General features: G+C 53.5%; 1 protein-coding gene across 1 annotated transcript in view; it reads left to right on the top strand.

Moving 5' to 3' along the window:
- Positions 1 to 10,637: 10,637 nt before the first annotated feature.
- LOXHD1 (lipoxygenase homology PLAT domains 1) overlaps positions 10,638 to 26,012 on the top strand; it is a 190,250-nt gene continuing 174,875 nt past the window's right edge. The window contains exons 1-4 of the mRNA XM_058277619.2: positions 10,638 to 10,767; positions 15,253 to 15,367; positions 22,820 to 22,900; positions 24,970 to 25,154. Of these exons, the coding sequence (XP_058133602.1) occupies positions 10,638 to 10,767; positions 15,253 to 15,367; positions 22,820 to 22,900; positions 24,970 to 25,154 (511 nt within the window). The remainder of the gene's footprint in view (positions 10,768 to 15,252; positions 15,368 to 22,819; positions 22,901 to 24,969; positions 25,155 to 26,012) is intronic.

Genomic DNA, 26,012 nt, shown 5'->3' with positions numbered 1-26,012 from the left:
TGTGATGGGGGTGGGGGGAGGCAATCTAACCAGGGGTGTGGGTGGGCTCCGAGCCAGAACAAGCCTGATTCACGTGGAGTGTTGGGGTGATGGCGCACAGGAGACATGAGGACATGGACAGAGGCCCTCAGGGCTTGGGGAGGAGGGAGGGTCCCTGTGGGCTGTGGGGGGGGGGGGCAGGAGCGGGGGCAGGGCCTTGAGATGAGTTCACACCTGGGAACAGAAGCCCCTTGCTTAGGCCGACCTGCCATCAAGGTCCAGAGTCGCATCAACGACCTCTCAGCACTAACTACATCCCTTATTTTTTTAAAAAAAGCCCTTTCCACACCAATCTCCTTGAGTCTGTTTAAAATTGTATTTTATTTAAAAACTTTGTTTTGAATTCATGTGCACACCTCCTGGCTGGGGCCTGCCTGCCCCATGAGATGGAGACAAGATAGCCGAATCCCCCAAACCTCCATCTTTGGAAAGTCCCAGACCTTCCCCATGATTTCTGCAAACTCCCAGGGGCTGACGTTTGGATTCCTGTTTTGGTGCAGGTGTCTGATTTATATCTGCTGACCATCTGGGTGTTAGACACAACCCTTTCCTTGGTATCTGTGACCACACAGTGCTCCTGAAGGTAGTGGGAGGGGATGGAAAAGGCACAGAAGCACAAGCAACCGCCTCAAATGGAACCTCAGGCATCCCTGGTCTCAGCGGATCCTCTTGTTAGAAAGAAAACTGCACCTGTAAGGAGACAAAAGCTCACGCGATTGTGGAGGAGAAAAGAATTTTATTAACGATCTTGCAAGGGGCACAACTTGGATAAAATGGCTGGCCTGCCAAACAACAAGAAACAATGATATTTATAACCTAAACCTAACACGTGTGTCCCTCCCCTGTTCCCCATTGATTGGGTACTTCGGGGGTTACAGCCTATCTGAGACGTCCAAGTTAGGGGTTTCTGCTCTCAGTCCCTGCTCCCGGGCTCTCTCCACTCCTGCCCTCCGAGTGGCTGGGCACACGTTTTCCTCCTGGCGCTTCTTGAATTTGGCGCCGCTTTCAATGTAGGCCCTGCCTCCCCTTCTCACCATTGGCCCTTCTCCCTTTGGTGCCACTTTTCAAATTCCTGGTGCATGAAAGCCACTTGAACCCCCTTCCTTCCCTCCTCCAAGGGCAGAACCGGCTCTGGCTTCCCCTTTGTGAAAATTAAACTTAACCCTTTCCCACACTGTGACAGCCCTACCTTGTCGCCTTGGTCTCATCCGCCTCTCTGGCTCCTCTCTTCTACCTCTCCTTCTTGGCTTCCTGCTCTCATCGCTCCAACTCCCTTTCAGGAGCAGAACACATTTCCACCATTTTCTTTTGGGCCTGTTCAAGCATTGTCTGTGTACTTGGTCTCCGGCTCAGTTTGGATTGCAGTTCACCTTCCACCTTCCAAAGGTGTTTTCTCAGAGGAAGACCATTTCCTTCCAAGGAGAATGTTGGTGCCAGCTGTCTGCTGTTTAAATGTCTCATTATTACAATTGTAAATGGTTGAACATTCAAGCATGCAATTGTTAAACCTAAGGATATTGTTAAGAGGTTCATTGCTGAGACCTGGGCTCTGCCTGCTAGTGCAGAAAGAGAGAAAAAAGAGAAAGAGAGAAAAGCAAAAGAGCAGAGGATCAGGAAAGTGGGACTTCAATAAATATTTTTGAATGAATGAGTGAATGTATGAATGAGCTGGGGGGACAGATTGTAGTTCATTTATTTGTCTGGTGAACATTTATTAAATGCACGTGACTTGTCACTTCATTCATTCATTTATTCATTCAACAAGTATTTTTGAGCCCCTACTTTGTGCCAGGCTGCCTGAGGATCTGGGCATGCAAGGGGAGGCAAATGCACGTGCAGTCTTTGCACTCATGGCACATAAAAGTCTGGCCAGAGGAATGGAGGTTAGTTGAAAAAGCTCACAGCTGAATGCTTAATTATATCCTGACCCACAGAGGAACTGGACAAGCGCTGTGAGACAAGCATTGACATTTTAAGAATTTCCATGTTGAGAACTGTGCTCTAAGCCCCCTCCCCCTCCCCAAGGTCAAGGGTGGGGGTTGGGATCAGAGCCACCTCCAGACTCCAGGCTTAGAAATCATCTTTGGTGGGATCCGAGAGCTCTCTGTGTGTTCCCTGCTGTGGGGCTCTCTGAGGACAGGAACCCACTCTTGCCCGAGGAAGTTCACGTGGCCAGGGCCCCAGAGGTGGGCTGAGCTGGACAGTCACTGCCGGCACCCCTGATAAAGGGTCAAAAGTGGGCGTATCCCCATGGTAGGACCCTGGGGCAGAAAGGTCAGCTAGAGGTCATTTGAAAAGGATGCTGCTGAAGAGAGTGGCCACCAGGCGAGGGGTCCTGGGCAGAGGGCGGCTGTGTGTGGACTGCTGGGCAGAAGCTGGGGTGAGGTCCGGAGCTGCGCCCCAGGAGAGGCAGGGCCTGTGTCAAGGGACCCTCCCAGCAGAGGAAGCCTGTGAGTAAAGCCACAGATGCCCTGGCCCAGAGAGTGAGCCACCCCTGCGGTGGGGGTGGGCAGCTGTGTCACCGGGAGGGCCAGCTAACCAGAAGGCGACCTCCCTTTCCCCAGAGCTCTGGCTGGGGACGAGGGGGCGAAGCCGGAGTCTCCTGGAGGCTGAACCTAGACTGTACTTTCTGATTGCCAATTGATTTCTGATTGCTGGTTTGAGATGGTGCTTGTTACCCAAGACTTTTAAACTACCTGCCAGTGACCAGAAAAGTTGTGCGTCTGTCCAAGTTTTTGTCAAGTGTCAAGGGGGAGGATTTATCTTGCCAAACAGAAACAAAAGGTGCTTTTTGGATGAAAAATCCATGAGTCCTGCTTGTTCCATAGACTGGTTACGAAAGCAAGCAATTGTATGTAATGCCCTGGGTAAGGGCTGGGCGTGAGGGGTGGGAGAGGGATGATCTGGGCTTGAGGAGCTGAGGAAGGTTTCACAGAAGTGACCAGTGACCAGATGTTGAATTACACACTGGAGCTTGCCAGTCAGAGAAGGGGTGCTTTCTCAAATAGACCGTCCAAATGTGAAAGCCAGCAAGCGACAGAAGAGGTGGGGTGCTGAGTGTGGTTGGGGGGTGGTGAAGGGATCTGAGGCAGGGCCCTGGAGCTCCCAGATTTTGGGCCTCAAAAAGGATGCTAAGCATTTGGAAATTTGTTTTCAATGGGGCAATAAGTGGACAGGTCTGGATCAGTTTTTTTTGTTGTTTTTTTTTTCTGGTGCTGGGAGGTACGTGGGAAGCAGGCACTCAATCACTAGTGCTACATCCGCAGTGAGAATTGCTTTTTTTTGTTTTGTTTGTTTTGTTTTCATGAGGTATTGGGGACCGAACCTGGGACCTCATACCTGGGAAGCAGGTGGTCAACCACTTGAGCTACATCCCGCTCCCCTCTGGATCAATTTTTTGGAAAACTGATTCTGGCAGGAGAACAGCTTGGATGATGGTCTGAGTGGGGAGAGATTTATGGGTGGCTTGAGCTTTGAGCTTGGTCCCAGTGAGTTGAGACGGTTAGGACTAAGGCAATGGCCCTGGGGAAAGGGGAAGGGGCTGACTCCAAAGATGTGGTCTAAGGAAAAACAACTCTCAAGTTGTTTTTTTTTAAGATTTATTTTTATTTATTTCTCTCCCCTTCCCCACTGTTGTCTGCTTTCTGTGTCCATTCACTGTGTGATTCTACATCCACTTGTATTATCTGTCAGCACTGGGAAACTGCATCTCTTTTTGTTGCTTCATCTTGCAGCATCACCTCTCCGTGTGTGCGGTACCACTCCTGGGCGGGCTGCACTTTTTTCATGCAGGGCAGCTCTCCTTGCAGGGTGCATTCCTTGTGTGTGGGACACCCCTAAGCAGGGGCACCCCTGTGTGGCATGGCACTCCTTGCATGTATCAGCACTGTGCGTGGGCCAGCTCACCACACGGGCCAGGAGGCCCTAGGGATCGAACCCTGGACCCTCCATATGGTAGGCGGACACTCTATCAGTTGAGCCACATCTGCTTCCCAACTCTCAAGCTTTTGCCCTTGGCAATGGGGTGGGTGGTAGTACGGTTGACTGGGACAGTGAGACCCAAGCAGGAAGAGAATGGGGTGAGATGGGGCAGTTGGATCCCGTGCAGATGGAAAGAGGAGAGAGGGGTGAAGAGGTTGGAGCTAGGCAGGCCCAGAAAGCCCGTGGGCCTTGGGAGGGGCTGGGACTTGGTCCCAAGGGTAGGAAGCCATTGGAGCATTTGAGCTGGGAGTGACAGAATTTAAAAATACATTTCTTATTATGTGAATGTACAAAACAATCATACACAGTGTGCCGAACTCCCATATAACATCCCTCCACCAACACCTTCCCTTGTTGTGGAACATTAAGTAAAAGCCCTCTGGCTGCTTAGAGCGGAAGAGACTGGAGGCAGCAGAGTGATCGCAGGCTGCTTTTCCAGTGCTCCAGGTAGCTGGAACCCGGGAGGGGGCTTGCCTAAGACTGTGGGAACAGCATTTCAGCAAAGCAGAAAAAACGCTAATGGCACCACGCCGCATTGCCCCCTGCGGCATGAGTGGGAGAGGGCTCATTTTGAGATACCAGACCAGCTGGTCACTTTGGTGAGAAACCAGAGACACGGTGGAGGTGGAGAGCTGTGGGTGGGCCTGCTGGGACAGACACTCATGCTCTAGGCATTAATACATGCTCATTTTCCACTCCCTCCCCCGACTCGTGATTTACTCATTCATTTAGCATTTCCTGAGAGCTGCATTCTCTGCAAGGCACTGGGGATACCCAGGATTTACTCTGATAGAGCTGCCATCTGGTGAAAAAGAAATGATTGGGGGTGATTGAATTATTGATCCTGATTCTTCATCCCTTGCTACATCCACACCTTTTACCATGTAACTTTACAGCCACTCCCACAAAGGCAGAGGGCTTCCTTGTCCCTTGGCTCTGGGCCCAGCCAGGTACCTTGCTTTGTTTGGCCAAAGGGATATTAGCAGATGTGATGCAAGCAAAGGCCTCAAATGTGCTTGCATGGTCAGGGTCTCCAGCCTTGAACTTCTGCCATGGTCATGAAAGAGCTTGCCCTGGGCAGTGGCTGCTCTGTCAGCCTGATAAGACACCCAGCTTGATAAGACACCCAAGTCAAGTCCCAGATATGTGAGAAATAATGCTCAAGTCACTGACACTGAGGTTTTTTTTTTTGTGGTGTTACACAGCAATAGCTGGCTGATACAGAAATGCAAACAGTACCTCTAATGTCAGAGTGTAATAAGAGAAAGCTCTGGGCATGCTTAGAAAACAGGGATTTCTTCAGTTTATCGTGTGGCCTTTATAAAGGAGAGGTTGGGTCAGATTATAGAGGGCCTCCCATGTCAGCTTGAGCACTTAGAATTCTGTTAGTGTCATGGGAATTTATTATTCTTTTGGCAAGCTGGCATCTGAGCACAAGTCCCAATACAGGAGCTGAAAATGCCAGATACCTTCTCAGCCTCCTTTGCTGCAAGGTTGTGGGCACAAGATATGACACACACAGCCAATCAGATATACAAGCCCCAGACTCTAAATTGGCAGAAGACAAAAGTCTGTTCTGACCAGGGTGGCATCAGCAGGGGCAGGCAGCAGGGGCTGTGGTTCTGGGAGCAGGGGCTGTGGTTCTGGCAGCAGCAGCCAGTACTTAGGCTTGGTGGAACAAACTGCTCGTCCAAGCCCTGCATTGGTGACAGTAGATCTTCACCTGACCAGCACAATTTCAGGCATTGTTTCCAGGTTGTGGCCTCTGAACATGGTTCCTCACCCTCTGGGAAATTCTTTATCTTCCCATTAACCATAAATGCATCATTTTTCTAGTTAGATTAGCTGGTGTTGGTTTCTGCTGCTTGTGATCCAGACCCTGACTGATGTAATAAAATTAGGTTGTGCTGGGGCACAAGTGAAGCTTTTTGAGCTGGGGAGTGACAAACTTTAGTAGGATTCATTCAGCAGCAGGAGGATGTATTTGAAGGGGGAGGAGATTAGAGTGATGAGATCATTTTGTGTATATGTGTGCAAATGGTCAATGGGATAAACCTACCTTTCCCTATAATCAGAGATTTGGGGTCACAATAACCACTCTGCCTGCTCTCTCTGTTTCTATCAGTATGCAAGAAAGTGATGGAAAAGAAAGTATCAGCTGTATAAATGAGGAGGCTTAACCACGCTGCCCAGGGCAGGACCCCATGCCAAGCCTAGGTGGGAGGTCATGACTGGCACTGAGGCCTCCACCCACCTCTCTTCAAATCTAGACCACGACCCCACCAGGGATGAGCGGCAGGTCCTCAAAGCATGCCCTGAACACAGTCAGATACATGCAGATTGCCACGTACACACTGGGGGTGGGGGACCTTTATGTGTGTGGGAAGGTGGGAGGGTAAGGGTGGTATGTGTGTAGGTCAGTGGCCAGGCCTGCACCATGGCCTTGACCCAGACAGGCAGCAGGGGTGAGGGGGGCCATGGAAGGGAGGCAGGGTGGAGCCCATATCCCGTTCAGGGCAAAGCAATGCCTCTTCGTGCTCCTTGCCAGTTAGACCCTTCCTTCCACACTCAGACCCCTGCCAGCGACTGGTCTACTTTCTGCTCTGATAGTTTTAGAATGCCATATAAATGTAGTCACACAGTATGTAGCCTCCCCTGATTAGTTTCTTTCACTTAGCGTCAAGCTTTTGAGGTTTTCTATCTATGTTTAGCATGTATCGGTATTGTGCTCATGTTTACAGCTGCTTAGCATTGCCTTTTATAGGTGTACCCCCACCTTGATGGGCATCTGAATTGCCTCTAGGCTTTGGCTGTTATGAGCAAATCTATGAACATTCACATAAAGTTCTGGTGTGGAGATGTATTTTCATTTCTCTTAAATACCTAGGAGTAGAATTTCTGGGCTGTATGGGAACTGTTTGCTTAACTTTACAAGAACTGCCAAGCACTTTTCCAAGGTGGCACTATCATTGCACCCTGCCACCCAGCAGAGGATGAGTGCTCAAATTGCTCCATGCTCTTCTCAACACTCGGTGTTGTTTCACAGCCTGCTCTCTTAATCCTTATGTTCTAATGCCATGGGGTTGTCTAAAATTATTTTGATTTCGAATTCTTGGAAAAAATCCAATAAAATCTTTATTATTATTTTTTTCTCTGAACAGGCCCTTATATAAAATGATTTGAGGGAATTTGAGCAATTCCCTCAGATCTGCCAGGTTCCTTCCTAAAGAATCCAAATGTATCAGTAACAAGTGTCAAACCAGAAAGTGCCAGCAGGGGGCATGCATCACCCATAATTAACCTCCATTCCTGCTCCTCCAGCCTTCGAGCCGGCTCTGGGGCAGTCGTCAGCAAAACAGGGGGGGTGAAGTTGGCCTCTGGCTCTGGGGAGGGGTGTGAGTACTTAGTACCCCTCAGGTGTCCACCTTCAATCTAGTCCCCTCCTCCTTTCCATAGCAAATACCCCCTTTAGAGTCATGACTTGGGGTTTGAGCACGAAAGCACAGGTGATGCCTCTGGAAGGCTCTTCTTAACACATCCTGTTCCCAGGGACGGGATTGTGGGGGCTCTCGCACTGGTGGTCAGACCCATCAGGATTGCCTGGGAGCTTTAAAAATCCCAGGGTCCAGGTAAGTCAGAATCTCTGAGAGAGGGACCCAGGCATCTGCATTTAAAAATTCTCCAGGTGATTCCGATGCCACGCCTTTCCTGTGAGCCAGGTGAGCTTCTCAAATTGATGAGTTCACTGGGAGGGTTTAAGCTACTGTGGTTTCCAAATTTTAGTGCATACGAAAACCCCCCAGGAGGAGGGAGGGTTGTTGAAAATGTAGATTCCCAAGTTTCACCTTCCGAGATTTTGATTCAGTAGGTCTGGGGTAGGGGCCCAGAAACAGCATTTTGCCCAGCTCCTCTGGAAAATCTAACTCAGCTGCTCCTCAAACTACACCTTAAGATACACTGACTTAGGAGAGGAGACCCAGAAGAGGGGAAGGATGGCAGCTCATGGTCCCATGTGCTAGGGGTTTGGGACTGAGGGCACAGTTAACAAGCTCTGTTCAGGGCCGAGAAATGTTAGAAACAGAGTTGACAAAAAGAGGTGCTGACAAAAGTCTTGCGGCTGCTCCAGACCAGCCCCCTCTTCCTTACTGGATTTTGCCTTAGGCTGGTGGCCCCAGGCTCTCCTGTTCTCCTTGCAGGGTCCCAGGCTCAGACTTCAGAGCAGGCCACCAGGGGCCTACTGGATTGGGGACAGAGCCCCTCCGTGGCCTGGGATTTGCAGCAAAGCCTATGGTTGGTGCATGCAGTGGCTGGCACATTGCAGTGGCTGCTGGCTGGGTGGCCTCTCGCCATCTCTCCAGTGGCCTGCACCTGCCACCATAGAGTGTCAGAGCTCCCGGCTGAGAGCTGTCAGGTCAGACCTGTGAGGCCTGCAGGAGGTGCTGCTGTTGGCTGATGAGCAATGCCTCCCGGTCCTCCCCAAGATGTCTCCTGTGGCAGGGGACTACTGTCATGCCAGGCAGCCTGGTCCGCTGCGGGCAACGCCCAACAGTCCTGCTCCCTTCCTGGACTGGGTGGGGACCTGCCTTTCTGCAATCACCACTGCCCGTCCTAGACAGGGCTAGTCTAGTGACTGCCACGCAAGACAGTCTTTGACATTTGTGAAGGCAGCTTTCTGAGATCCTTGAAATGATCTGTCTCCAGGGCAAATGTGCTCGAATGGTAACCATTCCGGCAACTTGCTTTATCAGTATACCATTTAAAGTGTGGTTTCTTTTCAGCCTAAACTGTTTTCTTTGCAGGCTCTGAGCCTTATTTTCATGCCTGCTTTATAGATCTGCCTGTAATCCGTTCGTTCGTTCATTCATTCATTCATGCATTCACTCACTGAACAAATGCTCTTGAAGCCCCTGAGTGCCAGGCCCTGTTATAAGTACTGGGACACAACGGTCAACGTGAAGGACATGAGTCGGCCTTCACCGAGCTCATGGCTGGGGGCAGGGGGCCGACAGGTAACCAGGCCCTTACAATGCAGTCCACCCTGGAAACGGGGAGGAAGCAGAAGTTTCAGTCTGTGCCCTCGTGGCCCAGAGGCAGGCCCCACAGAACGAAGGAGACCATGGGACAGAGCCTTTCCTAAGTGACCTGAAAGGGCGTCTGGAACAATTTGAAAGTATAGCCAAGCATCCAACTCCCCAAACAAAATGAGAAAGAGAGCAATCCTGATTAGGAATCACAGGCTTCAATTAGGCCTCGACTGCGTTACAGAAGCTTCTGCCTACTGAGCATTCTTCAGAACTCTCAGGACCCAGGGAGGCTCGTCGCGCCCTTGTACGGAGAAGAAGCAGAGGCCTGTCCCAGCCACAGGCCGCTGGTGGGGGAGGCGGGCCCGGCTCCACCTAAACCCCACTCTGCAAGGATAGGGGGTGGAGAGTTTCAAATGAGTTGAAATTTTCTGGCATTTCAGAATTTATATGGAAATCTTATAACTTGTAAGAAATCCTAATAAAAATCTTAATTAAATGCTTTAATAAAATCTTAACCAAATCAATAAGGAAGAAGAGCCTCGTGACCATAGGGGAAGCTTTGCTGACGGAGGATGGAGAATGCTCCGATTCAGAATTCCCTTGCTTGGAGTCATGGGTGGGAAAGGTGAGGGCCGAATGGGGTCGGAGCCTGGGTGGGCTCTGAGGAGTTTTCACTCTCGTTTGAAAGTCCGAGAGCAATGTGGTAGAATGAGCATTCCCGTTAGGCAGACCCGGCCAGCCTGGGCTTTGTAGGGGGGCCCCGAGGCCGCAGTGGGCTGCCCCAGGCCCTTGGACGGCCGCTGGCCTGGCTCCGCGGGCCAGGACACGAAACGCGTGGCCGATTGCCCCTGTGCTCGCCCGAGCAGCGGCTCCCCTGGCTGAACGCCAGAAGCTGAGCAGTCTTGAGGAAATTGAAGCAGAGAGCAAGAGGAGGATTCGGCAAGAACCCTCCCTGCCCCGTAAGACGATCGGAGATCATGAATAATGGAGAGAAAACGAAGGCCGTTGAGCCAGGGAGCCTGGCAGACGCCGGGGCCCTGACCCCTCAGGAGGGTCCCGGGCTCTGGGGTCATTGCTCACGGATCTTCGTGGGTTTGTGAGGCTGGGGTGGGAGGCCTCCGTGTCCCCCGGGGTGACCTGGAGGGGTCCTGGGCGCTCCCCCCCACCCTTTTGTGAGCCTGGGTGGGAAACAGGTGCCAAGGGCTTCTTGTCACTTGATTCTCCAAGAGGGGAGGAGAGGGCCCGCCAGGGAGGGGTGGGGGCTAAGGAGGACATCCTGCCCTCGGTCCCCATGAATAAGTGATGAGGCCCAAGGAGAGACCCGGGGCGGGGGCAGGAGGAGGCGGTGGCTGGAGAGCGGGCGGCTGGGAGGGGAGAGGGACTGGGAGGGCAGCCACAAAACAACGCAGCACGGCCCGGGGGACAGCGAGGAGACAGGGGGCGGCACGGGCACCCAGGAAAGCCGAGCCGCTCTGCCTCCCCCGGGCTTGGAGCCTCGGGAGGTGCCCTGGGCGCGGGGCCTGGGGCCGGGGGCGCAAGGGGGTGGGCGGGTGAGCCGGGGCCAGGGAGAGCCAGGAAGGGGCGGCTGGCACGATGATGCCCCAGAAGAAAAAGAAGAGGAAAAAGGACATCGACTTCTTGGCGCTGTACGAGGCGGAGCTGCTCAGCTACGACTCGGAGGAGGGCGAGGGGGAGCTGCAGCACGAGTACTACAAGGCCAGAGGTGCGCGGACTGGAGGGGCGATGGCACGGGGGCTGGCCCTCACTTTCCGGGGTCAATTTTAGGCTTCCGGCCCAGCCCCTTTCTCGCCCGTTTCCCCATTTTGTCTCCGCTGCACCCTCCGGGCCCTACGAGGCAGGTGCTGTGCTGGGGTCCCCACGTCCCAGGGGTAAGGTGACTCGGTCTTAGTGGTGCGCAACTGGCTGGAACCACAGTCTCCGGGGCCGCGTTCCTGCCTGCTCCACCCATGGAGGGGGTCTGCTCCGGGCCACGGGCCCCCGAACTGGAGGCTGTGAAGAGGTGTTTGAGGGGTGACGTGGGCTCCTCAGGCCTCGCCTGGCTGGGGCTGGGGCCGCGAGCCTCCACGACTGCCCGAGACGGGGAGGTGCCCAGGCCCACGGGCAGCAGCCAGGCGGGCTCTGGGACCGGGGCCCTGTCCTTTCAGGGCCCCCTTCCTTTGGGCCGTGGGGGAGCTGCTTTGAAACACCCTCCCTTCCCGCCAGGCTAGCCAGGGAAGTGCTGCCAATTTGGCCTGCAGCGATATTTAGTTTGGCCTTTACTTTAGTGAAGGCTGCCTGCCTGGTCCCTGGAGATGTTTAAATTCTCAGCACTGGCTCCATGGTGGCCCAGCAGGCCCTGTCAGCAAGTATTCATGAGTTCATTTGTTCAGTTAACAAGTACCGCTCAGATGCCCGTTCCGGGTCTGCCCGTGGGCCTGTCGGTCCTGCTCTCTCCCTCCTCCTCTCCTACCTTTGAACGCTCTCTCTCCCACCCCAAACCAAGCACCCCCCGGACTCCACCTCTCGTACCATGCTGGGTGTTCTCTCCGGACTATTGGCTTGGAAATGCCTGAGTGCGTACGAGCTGTGTGGACCACACTGCAGGTCCTGGCACTCAGCAGGGCCAGGGGCAGCTGTTGGGGCTCAGCCGGTCCGGGGGTGGCTCTTGGGGGTCAGCAGGGCCAGGGGTGGCTCCTGGGGTTCAGCGGGGCCAGAGGCGGCTGTTGGGATGCATAGGGGCCAGGGGCAGGCTCCTGGGGCTCAGCAGGGCCAGGGGTGGGCTCATGGTGCTCAGTGGGGCCAGGGGCGGCTCCTGGGGCTCAGCAGGGTCAGGGGTGGGCTCCTGGGGCTCAGTGGGGCCAGGGATGAGCTCTTGGGGCTTAGCGGGGCCAGGAGTGGGCTCTTGGGGCTCAGCGGGGTCAGGGGCGGCTCCTGGGGCTCAGTGGGGCCAGGGGTGGGCTCTTGGTGCTCAGTGGGGCCAGGGGCGGCTGTTGGGGCTCAGCCGGTCCAGGGGTGGCTCTTGGGGGTCAGCAGGGCCAGGGGCGGCTCCTGGGGCTCAGCGGGGCCAGGGGTGGGTTCTTGGGGCTCAGCAGGGCAAGGAGCAGCTCTTGGGGCTCAGTGGGGCCAGGAGGGTCTCTTGGGGCTTAGCGGGTTCAGGGGCAGCTTTTGGGGCTCAGCAGGTTCAGGGGCAGCTCTTGGGGCTCAGCGGGGCCAGGGGTGGGCTCCTGGGGCTCAGTGGGGCCAGGGGCAGGCTCCTGGGGCTCAGCGGGGTCAGGGGTGGCTCTGGGAGCTCAGTGGGGCCAGGGATGAGCTCTTGGGGCTCAGCGGGGCCAGGAGTGGGCTCTTGGGACTCAGCGGGGTCAGGGGCAGCTCCTGGGGCTCAGTGGGGCCAGGGGTGGGCTCTTGGTGCTCAGTGGGGCCAGGGGTGGGCTCTTGGGGCTCAGCGGGGTCAGGGGTGGCTCCTGGGGCTCAGTGGGGCCAGGGGTGGGCTCTTGGGGCTCAGTGGGGCAAGGGGTGGGCTCTTGGTGCTCGTGGGGCCAGGGGTGGGCTCTTGGGGCTCAATGGGGCCAGGGGTGGCTCTTGGGGTTCAGTGGGGTCAGGGGTGGCTCTTGGGGTTCAGTGGGGCCAGGGGTGGCTCTTGGGGTTCAGTGGGGCCAGGGGTGGCTCTTGGGGTTCAGTGGGGTCAGGGGTGGCTCTTGGGGCTCAGTGGGGCAAGGAGCAGCTCCTGGGGCTGCCAGCAGATGAGACCCCCATGGGGTAGCCCATGCCAAGCTCAGAGACAGGAGTCATGTGGACACATTACTTCCCTTCTCCCCCTCACGGTGCTCGGTGGGACCTTCCTCAGGTCCAGAACGTCAAGAAGCCGGCTGGCCCCCACCCCTCCCGGCCCCAGTGCCTGGCAGACCTGGAATTAGAGCTGCTCCTCAGGGCTTCTGGAACACAAGCACATCAAGCGAACATGATATCTGCCCAAGGCACGAGCTGTTAGCACCTGGCGCTGAGATGGGTTTTTCTGTGGAAACAATAGTTTTAAAAAGGGCTATTATTTTTTGAGCATCCTTTATGCGCCAGCTTTACATCCATCATCCCTAATTCCTAGAACTGCCATGAGGTCTGGTATTATTGTCCTGGCTTTACAGGGATGTTGGTTCTTGTCCAGGGTCAGCTTGATCGTAAGTGGAGGAGACAGTGGCTGCGCTCAGCTTTCTGTGGCACTCGACTCCAGAACATCCCGCCAGCCCACCCTGGCTCTGGGCATGCTGTGCGGATGAACTGAAGTAGGATCTTTGAAATGGCTGCCACAACGCCTTACACACATGTGCTCAAACTTGTTTATATTCCTCATTTCCCTCATCCCCCGCTTTGCTGTTTGCCCCCATGACAAACCCACTCTGTGAAATGGTTTCTAAAAGTCTGAACCCAAAACATCCTCCCAAGCAGCTGGACTTTTTTGGGGCAGCCCAAATACACTAGCAACTGGTTGGGAGACCTGCTCTGAAAAGACTGGGAAGTAGAAATAATAATAGGTTTGCTTTAATTATTAAATGAAATATATGTAAAGCTCAGTGCTAGGCACACAGTAAGCACTTAATAAATATTATTTATTACTGTAATTAAGTGATGGTATTAATACACCCACATGATACGGGGGACCCTGCCATATGCCCCACATATTTCAAATACCCTCCACACAACTTGCTGGCTCCCTATCTTATGAATTACATCTTCCCAACACAGAATACTTTATTTTTGCTGCCTCCCTCGCTGCAGACCTGTGCCTTAGGTTCCTGAACCAGCTGCTCCAGTGCCAGACTTGGATTCAGAAGTAAGCCACATAATGAAACAGGCTGGGGACAAGGCACTTATTCTGGAGATGCTAGTAGCTGCAGGATGGGGAGTGTGGTGGTGACAGCTGTTTTCTGGCCTTGGCAGAGGTGTCAGGGCACTGTGTGGGTGGCAGCAGCAACTTCCTCTCCAGGCCAGTCCAAGGCTGTGGCCCTGGAAGCCGGGTCTAGGATGTGTGCCTCCAGTACTCCTAATACTCTGCAAGCTTTCTAACATGCCCAGGGCATCCTTCTTGATAAATCTAGCTGGTGTGGGTTCTGCTGTCTCAAAGAATCCATATGCATCTGTGGAGCAAGGTGTTAAACGGATCTGGCTGCAGCTGCTTCCTCCTTGCAAACAGTCCGTGCAGGACAGGGTCTCTTCTGCCTTCCCTCCTTGGCAGGGGGGCAGGGCTCTAACTGTCCCGTTGCTCTGTAAAGGAGGGGGATTGACAGCAAACTGAATCGCTTCTAGGGGATGAAAAGAGGGGAAATTATTGGCGCCTCTGCTAAAACCCAGTGCCACCCAGCCCTGGGATAGTTTATTCTTTTTTTTTAAAGATGTATTCATTTATTCCCCCCATCCCCTCGTTGTCTGCTCTCTGTGTCCATTCACTGTGTGTTCTTCTGTGTCCACTTGTATTCTCATCAGGTGGCACTGGGGAACTGTGTCTCTTTTTGTTGCATCATCTTACTGCATCAGCTCTGTGTGTGTGGCACCACTCCTGGCCAGTCTGTGGTTTCGAGCAGGGCAGCTCTCCTTGCACGAGGGCCACTCCCTGCATGAGAGACACCCTTACATGGGGGCATCCCTGTGGGGCCAGCACTCCTTGCGCACAGCTGCACTGCACGTGGGCCAGCTTACCACACGAGCCAGGAGGCCCTGGGTATTGAACCCTTGGACCCCCTATATGGTAGGTGGATGCTCTATCAATTGAGCCACATCTGCTTCCCTGGGATGGTTTATTCTGAGGTGGAAATGGCAGTGACCAGGAGGCTGTGGAAGGAGCGGGCTGCGGTATAGCAGTGCTGTGAGGTGGGCAGAGGGAGCTGAGAACCGGAGCAGGATCTGAAGAAAGCTGTGTCCGTGAGCCCAGCATCCTTGTGCTGGAAACATTGGGTGTCTGGGGCCTTCCTTGGGCGGGGCTCTGGCCAGTGTGTGGCCTGGGTTTGTCCCCCTGCCTTGGGAGTCCCCACCTGTAGAACGAGGGCACCGTGTTCTCACTGCAGCCCCTGGCCTGGGTCTGGCCCTGGGTCGGGGGCTGCTCGAGCCCTTTGTGACCAGGCATCCCCGTGGGCCTGACCAGGAGCTCTGGCTTGCCCGAGCCCGGGGAGGAGTCTGGGGTCTCTTCCGGGCCTACCCTCTGTCCTCTCTCCTCCTCCAGTGTACGAGGTGGTTACAGCCACGGGGGATGTCCGCGGAGCAGGCACGGACGCCAATGTCTTCATCACGATTTTTGGAGAGAACGGGCTGTCTCCCAAGCTCCATCTCACCAGCAAGTGAGTGCCTCCTCAGCCTTGGGGGACCCTGGGTGGGAGTTTGGGCAGGTGCAGTCCTAGACCCCAGGGTGGCTGGCTACTCTGGGGAGGAGACCCATCTCCCCATAAGTGTGACCAGTGGAACAGGGACCTCTGCTAAAGATGGACCATGTGGTCAGGCAGGGATCTCCTCAACCTGCCTTATTATTTTTGTGTAAAATCTTGATTTTTGTATAATATATTGCTGATTTTGGATCTCAGAAATCCCAAGAATTCAAGCCCCTTAAAGTGGGAGAATGAAAAGTCTGGGTTCAGGTCCAGCTTTACCACTCACCTGTCATCTCACTTTGGCCAAATCTCATTGCACCCAAGGCCTTGGTTTCCTCATGTGTCATGTGGAAGAGATAATCTCCCCTTTACCAAACTAACAGAGCTATTGGGAGGAGGAAAGAAGATCACATATGTGAGAGCTGTGAGCTTAGAACTCTCTGGGGGCTCCCCCAGGGGCCAGCCTCGTGGTAAACCTGTCTGTCCACTAATGTCAATTAGAGCCAGCCGTACGGCTAGCCTGTGTGTGTGTGAGTGTGCTTGTGCCTATGTGTTTGTGTGTGCACCTACCTGTGTGTGCATGTGTTTGTGTAAATGTGCTTGCCTGTGCGTGCATGTGTGCTAGTGCCTGTGTTTGTGTGCACCTGCTTGTGCATGCACATATGTTTGTGTTGATGTGCTTGTGTGTGCGTGTTTGTGCGTGTGTGCGTGCGTGTGTGTGCTGGAACCTGTGTGTGTTTGTGTGCACCTGCTTGGGTGTGTGTGCAGGTTTGTGTAGATGTGCTTGTGTGTGTGTCTGTGTGTGAGAGTGTGGGTGCCTTGTGTTCTCTGTTTCAAGTAATGCACTGAGCAGGGACTTCCGTCTTTTTGATCCTTTCCCCCGCACATGGGCACACGCAGAAAACGAGCTCACTTTAGCAGAATCACAGCACCCAGAGCTGTTTCGGGGCCCTGGGGAGGCCTCGACCGCTGGTGTTCCTGCTGTGCTAAGTGGAGCAGGGGGCCGGTGATGACTTGGCCCCCAGGCCCCCGCCTCGCCTTCCTCCAGAGCTGCTCCTTTTGTGTCTTACCCACTGAGTTTCTGAGTAAGATTCTGCTTGAGCCAAGGGTTCTGCAGCCAAGGAGCGCTTGAGAACCACTAACCTGTTCTAATCAGTTCATGAGGAAACTGAGGCCTGGCGGGAGGGAAGCAGCGGGCAGCCCACAGTCACGGAGCTTTTGGTGGTAAAGCTGGTCCTCAGCCCCCGGGGTCCTGATGTCCACGTTTTCCTCGACCGCGTGGCTGCGCGGCCCTGGAGGCCCATGGGAGTCGCCCCTCAAGGCTTCCCGGTCGTGCCCTCTGACTTGGCAGCTCCGGGGGCCATGGGGAAACAACAGAGAGTGGGCCACGGGCCAGGAGCTCCCCGAATCCCCGCGCCGCGCAGGCCCATGCCCAGAACCTCCCCAACTGCGGCTCTCGTGTACGCGCCACAGCGTCGAGGCGGGCGTAATGTCCTGTTTTGTCCATTTCTGCAGAACAGGGTACCCGCCTCCTTGCACTGCTCACCCCGCAGCATGATTGGCTTGTGGAAGGCGCCCCTCGAGTGACGTGGGCACGGTAAAGAGTGTACATGAAATGCCCATCCTCTGTGCCAGGCGTCCTCCCCGGGGCGCTGCAGGGAAGCCACGGGCCCTGGGAGCTGGCCAGGCCGGTTTCTGGAGCCCCTGGCCTGTCTTTAAAAACGGAAAGGACCGTTTTCTCTTTTCCTCTGGCTCCTCACTCTCTTCTCCTCTTATGCATCCAGTATCCTCAGATTCTTCCCCCTTCCCTTTCTCATTTGTCAAAACATCCCCCCAAAAGGGCCCCAAGAGCCACCCTTTGTAAGCTAGTGTGAAGGCTGGACACTGAGAGCCCAGTGGGGTTTGAGTTTCTTTCTTCTCCCTTGACTGGGGATGAAGGACTACACACAGGCAGAGGGACCTAGGGCACCAGGAGGTGGCCCTGGCACCCCAGCGGTCACACGTGGGAGCCAGCTTCTCCAGGTTGGCCTTGCATACGGGGGCCAGCGTCCCCCTGTCACTCCAAGGGTCTGCCCGTGGGGGTCTCTGCCTGCATCTGTTGCAGGCTCCAGGCTGGGCAGCCAGAGCGCGGGGCTGGCAGGAGCCGCAGGAGAACGAGGGGAGCAGCTTGCCAAAGTAGGAGGGAGCCAGGACAGCCCGCGCCTCTGGGGCTGGGAGGGGACCTGGCAGCTGAGAGCAAGGGGCCATTTTGGGCGGCAGAGAGGAGGAAGGCCAGAAGGGCAGGGGGCGACCAAACACTCCAAGGCCTCAGAATCTGATTAAGGGAGGCTCGACTTACAATGGCGGGCACGGAAGATTCATGAGGAACCCGGAGGCTGGGAATCAGCCAGATAGCTGCTGGAAGAATGGAGAAAATGTCTCCAAAGGAAATGACACAGGCGCAGTCTGTGCTATCTAAGCCCCTTTCAGTTCAAGATAGAAGCTTGGGTCTGGAGGGTGTTGCTTTTGGGGGGATTCCAGATGACGGCTGGGGTTCCCTTGCTTTGTGGTTAGCTCAGCCCTCCCCGCCCCGCCCTGCCCCTGGGATAGGGCTTAGAACACACACTGGACTTGACATCGTCTTGAATCTCGCTGTCAGCTGCTGTCCCCACCACTCCATACTGCCAGCCCAGCCTAGGCACGAGCTTCTTTTCCTTGCTTTACACACACGCACACACACACGCACGCACACACAAGGCATTCCATGTACAACGTACTTCACTGATGGTTTGGCGCCAGCAAGCACTCATATTTCAGTGATCCCAACAACTTCAAATGGACTATCAGACCCTCTCGTCTTACAGTTTGGCCACAGCCTTTCTCAGGAATTTCCCCCTGATCCCCTTTCTCTGCAACCTCTGGCCACATCTTTCACCCCATCTTTCTCTCTAGTGTCTTCTGTGTCCTTGGCTTCCTCTGTCATCCTTCAGTTCCAGCTCATTCTTGTGCCTTGTGTCCCAGGCCCCAGGGCTTCACCTTCTACCCCCAAATGGCTTATAAGGGTTTTTTTTCAATGCCCCAGGCCAACGCCGTGGCTCCTAGGGGAAGCCTGCTCTCTTGGTTTCCCTGCTCCCTTCCAGTCACCCAGGACCACCCCAACACTGGGTCACAAGTTCAGAATATGGCAAAAGGATGGGCTGTCATGTACCTTCTCCTGTTGAGAATTCACCGTCTGAGAGTGTCGGAGAATGCCTGGCATTTTAGCCCCCTGGCTCTGGCCTGCCTAGAGGCTCTCCTGGGGGTTCCAGCTGGATGGGAGGTGTGTGTGGGGGGGGGGGGGGCGGGGCACTGCATGCAGCATTAGCTCTTGTTTGACCATCACCCAAGTGCCAGGGTGAGGCTGGTGAAGAAGTCTCTGTCTCTAATAGCTCCTTTGACCAGGGACCCTCTGTCCTTTGCTACTTCCACCCCACCCCCGTCAGAGTTCTGACATGCATGGAAACTGGGGGCTGGTGTTAAATGGTGGGTGGAAGTGGGGTGGATTGGGGTTATCGCTGTCCCACCCCAGTGAGGCAGCTGGCACAGCCCTCTCTGCAGTCCTTCCCCTTTCTCCCCTGAAGAGAGACTGTGGTAAACACTGTGGAAGATTGCTCAGATCCCCCAAGGTCCCGAAGTGCTCCGGGGGCCTCGAGTCACGATGTGTGGCTCTTCCGCTGTCTTTTGCTCTCTTGTCATGGTAGACTCTTCTCCCCTGGCTCCCCTCCTCCATCTTGTTCCCTGACCCCCCGCCCCCCGCCCCACCCTGGCCTACACATAGGAACGGGACTGTGGAGCCCCATGGCTGATTATTTAACAAACACACTGGCACGTATGCATCCAAATTTGACCTGGGTACGTGGGAAGATGGCTCCTGTTCTTAAACCGGGTGCAAGGAGCCTTTCTGAGGGCACTGAGCTCCCCTCTACTGAGAGCCACTGTCAGAGCTTCTCTTGAAGAGCTCCCACCAGAGGCACCCCAGGAAGCGCTGCTTTCCTTCCAGGTCATGCCTCATCCTTGGCTAAAAATTGGAAACAGCTAGCCTCCTCATTCCTACCATGGGTGTTGGCTGTTTCCCCAATCCCACAGCATTCCCAGCCCAGCCCAGCCCAGACAACAGGCGGCAGGCAGCCTGCTGGCTGCAGGGTGGGGGGCCTGATGCGCCTACCAGGAAGACTGGATGGGGTGCCGAAACAAGGGATTGTGCTTTATTTCATAATTAAAAACCAATGCATGTTACTTTTCAGATAATTATAAAATATATGTAGGCAAAAATAAACAACGAACACTTTATGAGAGTCAACATCTAGACATAATATTTTTGCACAAATCCTTCCACTCTTAATTGTTTTTTTTTAAAATGGCATTTGTTTGTTTCTTTCTTTTTTTTAAAGACTTATTTATTTCTCTCCCCTCCCCCGGCCCCAGTTGTCTGTTCTCTGTGTCTATTTGATGTATGTTTTTCTTTGTCCGCTTCTGTTGTTATCAGCGGCACGGGAATCGGTGTTTCTTTTTGTTGCGTCATCTTGTTGTGTCAGCTCTCCGTGTGCACGGCACCATTCCTGGGCAGGCTGCACTTTCTTTCGTGTTGGACGGCTCTCCTTATGGGGCGCACTCCTTGCACGTGGGGCTCCCCTACACGGGGACACCTCTAAGTGACAGGGCACTCCGTGCGTGCATCAGCACTGCGCGTGGGCCAGCTCCACATGGGTCAAGGAGGCCCGGGATTTGAACCGCAGACCTCCCATGTGGTAGACGGATGCCCTAACCACTGGGCCAAGTCTGCTTCCTCTTAATTGTTTTTTAATGAAGTTGGTGTTCTGTTTGTATTGATTGCTATTTGTACTTTCTGTTCTTAACCTACTTTTTCTTTTAAGCCTAGATCATAATCATGTTTCTTTTATAATAGGATTTTTGATGGTTGGATAATATTCCATCATATCACTACCCTAGGTGATTGTCGCTTGGGGTATTTATTTGATGGAGAGGCTCCCCTCTGTTTATTCTATCAGTCAGTTGCCTTGTCTCCTATAGTGAAACAGAACATACCCCTTCTTCATTCCTTTGTTCTACATTCACCCAGTCCTGATACAAGGTGTTCAGGCTTTCTAAGTCGTTAACGAACGCTGAGGCTTGAACCAAAACTCAGGGTGTGATGTTATTCACCCTGGGAAGTGAGGCCAGAAGTTCCCCTTGATTTGCTGGGTTGGCTTCGTTTCCCCTCAAATGCTACCCTGGTACATTAGCAAGCTCCAGCCAACCACACTTGGGTCACCTGCTCAGGAGATCTCCTATTCTTCCTCCCCTCCTATTGCCACCCCTAAAAGGCAAGCATTTACCTGGGCTTTGCATTGGCCATAGAAACAGTCTGCCCAGCTCACCACCTGGAGGCTCGGGAAGTTTATTTTCCCAAGAAGGAGGATTTACTGGTTCCTCACAGAGGAGGCTTCTTATTTTCCTGCTCTTCCTCAAGAAGAACATTCTCCACCTTTATAAAGGAATGTGAAATAAGGCTCTCAGGGTTAGCACGTTGCCTCCACCTCTCCCTTCTGGAGGCTAGAACCACCTGAGCCTCAGGTAGAGCGAGTAAGACCAGCAGTCGTTCCTTTTATTCTGGCAAATCCCAGGGTCGATTACTCTTTTTTTTTTTTTTTTTTTAAAGATACATAGATCATACAAAATGTTACATAAGAAAATGTAAGAGGATTCTATATACCCCTACTCCCCCCCACTCCTCCCACATCACCAAACTCTTTCATCAGTATGACACATTCATTGCATTCGATTAATACATTTTGGAGCACTGCTACACAGCGTGGATTATAGTTTACACTTTGTTTACACTCTTCCCCAGTCCATACAGTGGGTTATGGCAGGATACACGATGTCCTGCATCTGTCCCTGCAATGTGATTCAGAGCAACTCCAAGTCCCGAAAATGCCCCCATATCACCCCTCTTCTTCCCTCTCTCTGCCCTCAGCAACTGCCGTAGCCACTGTCTCCACATCGATGATACAGTTTCTTCCATTTCTAGAGTCACAATAATTCTGTAATGGAATACCGATAAGTCCACTCTAATCCATATTTTATTCCTCCATCCTGAGGACCCTGGGATGCCCACTTCGCTTCTAGTCGACTACTCTTTCCCCCTCACTCCTCTCTGTCCCCATTGCACCTTTGAGGCCCATTTTTCCCAATAAGCCTGCCTCAGGACACTTTAGCCTGATTTCGTGAGCTCTGCATTGCTTTAGAAGGACCTCGTGCCCCGTGTTTCCTGATGTGTACACTTTAAGGAAACTTCTCCCCGGGCAGATTATTTGCTGAAGTAGATCCATTTAAAGAAGCACAGTTTTGGCCTTCTGTGGAACCGTATAATTCTTCAGTTATTGAGAGAGTCTGAGTCTGGTTGCCTTGGGGAGAAGACCCTTCACCTCCTTTTATTTTGAGACACACCAGTAGCCGATCAACAGGGGTAGGTCAGCTGTGATTTTCTCTCCAGGGGCCTGTGTGCTGGTCCTGGCAGCCCCGGTGGCTGTGAGGGAGGGCACAGCTTCAGGCCCACCAGCCTCGGCGCAGGGGCCAGGAAGAGCTGCTTGCAGGCCTGGGCGCGAATGGCCGGGGTCCTGCCCCGTGCCGAGAATGGAGAAGTTGCCGACGTGAGATGCAGGCTCCCGCCCTGGGAGGACGTTGTGGCGAGCCTGCTCCAGCCCTCCTGTGTCTAAGCGGATTGAATTTAGGAGGCTCGAGTCTGGACATGCCTGGGCATCTCATTGCTGAACGTCTCAGGTGTACTTGCTTCTGTTCACACTGTTTGCAGGATGCCAGATATGCATTTCCCTCACCTTTCCCACTTCCCTGGTGTTGGTTTGGGGCGGTTGGAATGGTTGGAATGGCTGGGTCACGGATAACCACCCAAGGTTTGCATCCACTTGGGGCTGCCATTGCACCTCTTCCTGGCACGAGCAAGGCAGGGGAGGAGAGGCAAGGAGGCCTGCAAGAGCAGCCAGGCATTCGTCACTCCTTCCTTCCTCCTCCACTCTCCCAACCCAAGCAACCGGGGGGTTTTGGGTCATGGCTTTAGAGAGCCGGGGTCTTGTCTCACTCTGCTACTAACCAGCAGTTCCCTTGTTTGCAAAACTGGCCCAGTGATGCCTGCCGTGCTCGCCTGGGTGGCACATGGCAAGGGCCAAATGAGAACCTGGGTGTGAAAACAAGGAATGATTATTAACACTCGTTGACCCCTGCTCTCCAAGCCGTGTCAGGAAGGGATCTCAGGGCGGGGTCCGGTTGCTATAGCACTTCCCAGGAGTGGGACAATGGAGGAAGAAGGAGGATGCCAGCTCTTGGCTCTCCTTGGGGGCCCGTGAGCCGAGTGCTGGTCTGCGCTAACTGCTCATGTGTTGCTTGTAGGAGCGAATCTGCCTTTGAGAAATCCAACGTTGACGTGTTCCGGGTGAGAACCAACAATGTGGGCCTCATCTACAAAATCCGGTGAGAGCTGGCCCCTGACCAGGGTGGGGGCGGAGATGAAGGCAAATAGATTAGCAGTGCTCCCCTGGTGCCACTTGAGGGGCTGCCAAAGGCCTCAATTTCTCCTTTCCATCCTGAATCACAGTGTCCTAAACTTCCCCATTAGAGATTCACTTCTCTGGTTTAAAACAATTTGAGACAATTTTCACAAACCTGAGAAATAGGCTGTGGGAAACACGATAGCACAGGGTTCGGAAGAAAGATTCTGATTCTCGATTGTGTAGGTTCAAATCCCTGCTCTGCCATTTACTTGCTGTGGAATTTGGAAAGGTTACCTCTCTAAGCCTGTTTCCTCACCTGGAATAATGGTGCCTTCCTTGTAGGGTTAGTGAGGATTCAGGGAGTTAAAGTGCCTAGAGCAGTGACTGGCTCACAAAAGCACCAAGTGACTGTCAGAGATATGGGGTCACTTTGTAGGATGCTTTTATTTGTTTATTTATTTTGTATGCTTTTGGACATAGAGCTCCCTGATCTTAGTGTTTTCATAAATGCGTTGGGAGGGACAGCTCTCTCTGATCTGACTTCAAAGGAAGAGCCTTCAACTTCCCCTTATTTACCCCCCTCCCCTTCTGCACCACCTTCCCATTCAAGGTCATGCCCATTTGTCAGAATGTCAAGATTGTCTGTGGTCTGATTGCACCAGAATCAGGAATGGGCAGGGACAAACTCTGCCTCAGGTCAACTCTGATTTCTTCTCCCACTGGAATATATCAGAATATGAACATCCTTACTGGGGTGGCGAGAGGCAGATGGGGGACCCTGGGCACTGTGTGGAGGGAAGGGGGTCACGGGCGGGGAAATGGCTCTTGCAGGGGAAGGCTAGGGTCAGTGTGTGGGCAAAGGCAGCTACTGAGTTGAGGGTCCACCACATGCCAGGCTCTGTGCCAGGCCAAGGCCGCGCCTGGTAAAGGGTAGGTGTCACCTGCCGGTGGGGCTGGGTGTCCGCTGAGCTGTAGTTGTCCTGCTGAGCTGCGAGGACCAGGCCTCACCCTAATCTGCAGGGACGAGATGCTCAGTGCAAAGTGAGGTTGTCCAGATGTCAAGTGCTGGGGAAGAAGCTCGTCCTCAGAGAGGACACTGTGACTCCAAGAGTGAGGGCGACTTTAGGAAGTAGGAGAGGCTTTTGGGGGGACAGACTTTGGAGAGGTGAGGGCTGTGCTGGCCACATGTGGCTATAGAGCAGGTTATTGAGCTCATCTGAATTGAGCTATGCTGCACGTAGAAATTTCTAAGACTTAGTATGCAGAAAGGAACATAAAGTATCTCATTAACAAATGTTTATGTGGTTGCATATTGAAATGATAAGTGGGTTAAATGAAATATATTATTAAAATTAACTTCACTGATTTCTTTGTGTTTTTTAAAATGTGACTGGGAAAATCTAAAAGTCCATGCTTGGCTCACCCACGTGGCTCACACTGTATTTCCCTGGGATAGCGTTGGTCCAGATGGCCATGAGAAACCTCTGGGTGGTGGGACTAAAGACAGCATCTGCTTGTTTTAGGGTATTGGGGATCAAGAAGAGAGGGACACACCTAAGCATCTCACAGGGGAAATCTGAATGCTAGTGGGCAAGCTGGGCCCCACAAGTCAGGTGATTTGGCTGGTTTTCTGTCATCTGTTTACTTCCCTTCTGCCATCCCTTCTTTATGAACTGTCCCTTTTGGCTCTGTCTCAGTTTACCTTTGGAGGTAGTACGTGTACATGCTTGGCCAGGACGTAATAGGGAGCAATGCTTCCCGAGGTCAAGGTAAGGAACCGGGGCTGACCAGGAGAACCTTTCAGGGGAAGGTGAAGATGGTGATCCTGAGTTTACTTTGGAAGGCAATATTTCCTTGCAGGCAACACAACAATGTAACATTTGTTCATCTGTGCATCCACCTTGCAAGGTATCCCCATTTCATAGGTGAGCAAACTGAGATTGAGAGGGTAAGGTAACAACAGCAAGGTAGAATCTCTCTTTCAAGCAAACATTTGGCATTGCAGCAGGGACCCACCAGTGACAGCGTGGGTGTTTGCTTCTGCCCCAGGATTGAGCATGACAACACGGGCTTGAACGCCAGCTGGTACCTGGACCGTGTGATCGTGACTGACATGAAGCGGCCTCATCTCCGTTACTACTTCAACTGCAACAACTGGCTGAGCAAGGTGGAAGGTGACCGCCAGTGGTGCCGTGACCTACTGGCCAGTTTCGACCCCATGGACATGCCCAGAGGTCAGTGTCTAGGCTGGCCAGCAGCCTCCCTGCCACAGTAAGGTACACCCAGGCCTCCGTCTTGCTTGGGATCAGTCCACTCCTCCTTGCCACCCCTGCAGGGTCTGTCTCTGTTGGCTAGGGCCCAGGTATGGCTTTCCACAAGCAATGAGATGGGATCAAAGAAGTGGGAGATCCGAGAAGACTTGAGGGCTGGTGGGAGGATAGGTGCAGGCTGCACATATCCTGTGTTCTCAACAATTCTTGTTGATGGTGTCTAGCAACAGTCCTCTGAGTTCGATGGCAGCCTTGCCTGTCTTCCTGGTCCCCTGCCTTTCTTCTGACACTCAGAGAAGGCGAGTGATTCCCCTAGGTCACAGCCAGGGCATGGTGGATGGGAATTAGGACTCATAGCTCTCAAGTTCCATCAGGCTGCTTTTCCCCCCAACTCCTCCTGATTTCATGAGGCAAGAAACAACATATTTCAAGCAGATCTCTAGCTGAAGACCCTAAAATGCAGCCATTTTAGCTCTGCAGGAACACTGGAGGAGTGGGGAGGACAAAGCATAAAAAACACACACCATATCTGTGTCATTTTGTCCTCCCACATCTTCACCCCACCCCATTACAAAACACCCTTACCTTTCAAAAAAAGGGCCATTCCACGTGGGCAGCATCATCGTCATCTCATAGGGTCATGGATCACCAGAGGTGAAAGGGACTTTGTGGCTGGGAGAAATGAAACGACTTCCCCACGGTCGCTCTAGACTGGTGGAAGGCCACCACACTCAGACTTTGTCTTCCAGCATAGAGGCATGCCGTCTCCAGGTTCCACCCTCTCCTGAAACCCAGCTGGGCAGAAATGAGCACATCCTCATG

This window comes from Dasypus novemcinctus, chromosome 16 (assembly GCF_030445035.2).
Source record: "Dasypus novemcinctus isolate mDasNov1 chromosome 16, mDasNov1.1.hap2, whole genome shotgun sequence".
NCBI classification, from domain to species: Eukaryota; Metazoa; Chordata; class Mammalia; order Cingulata; family Dasypodidae; genus Dasypus; species Dasypus novemcinctus.
Note: the sequence above shows the minus strand (reverse complement) of the source record. Positions and strands in the feature narration are given on the sequence as shown.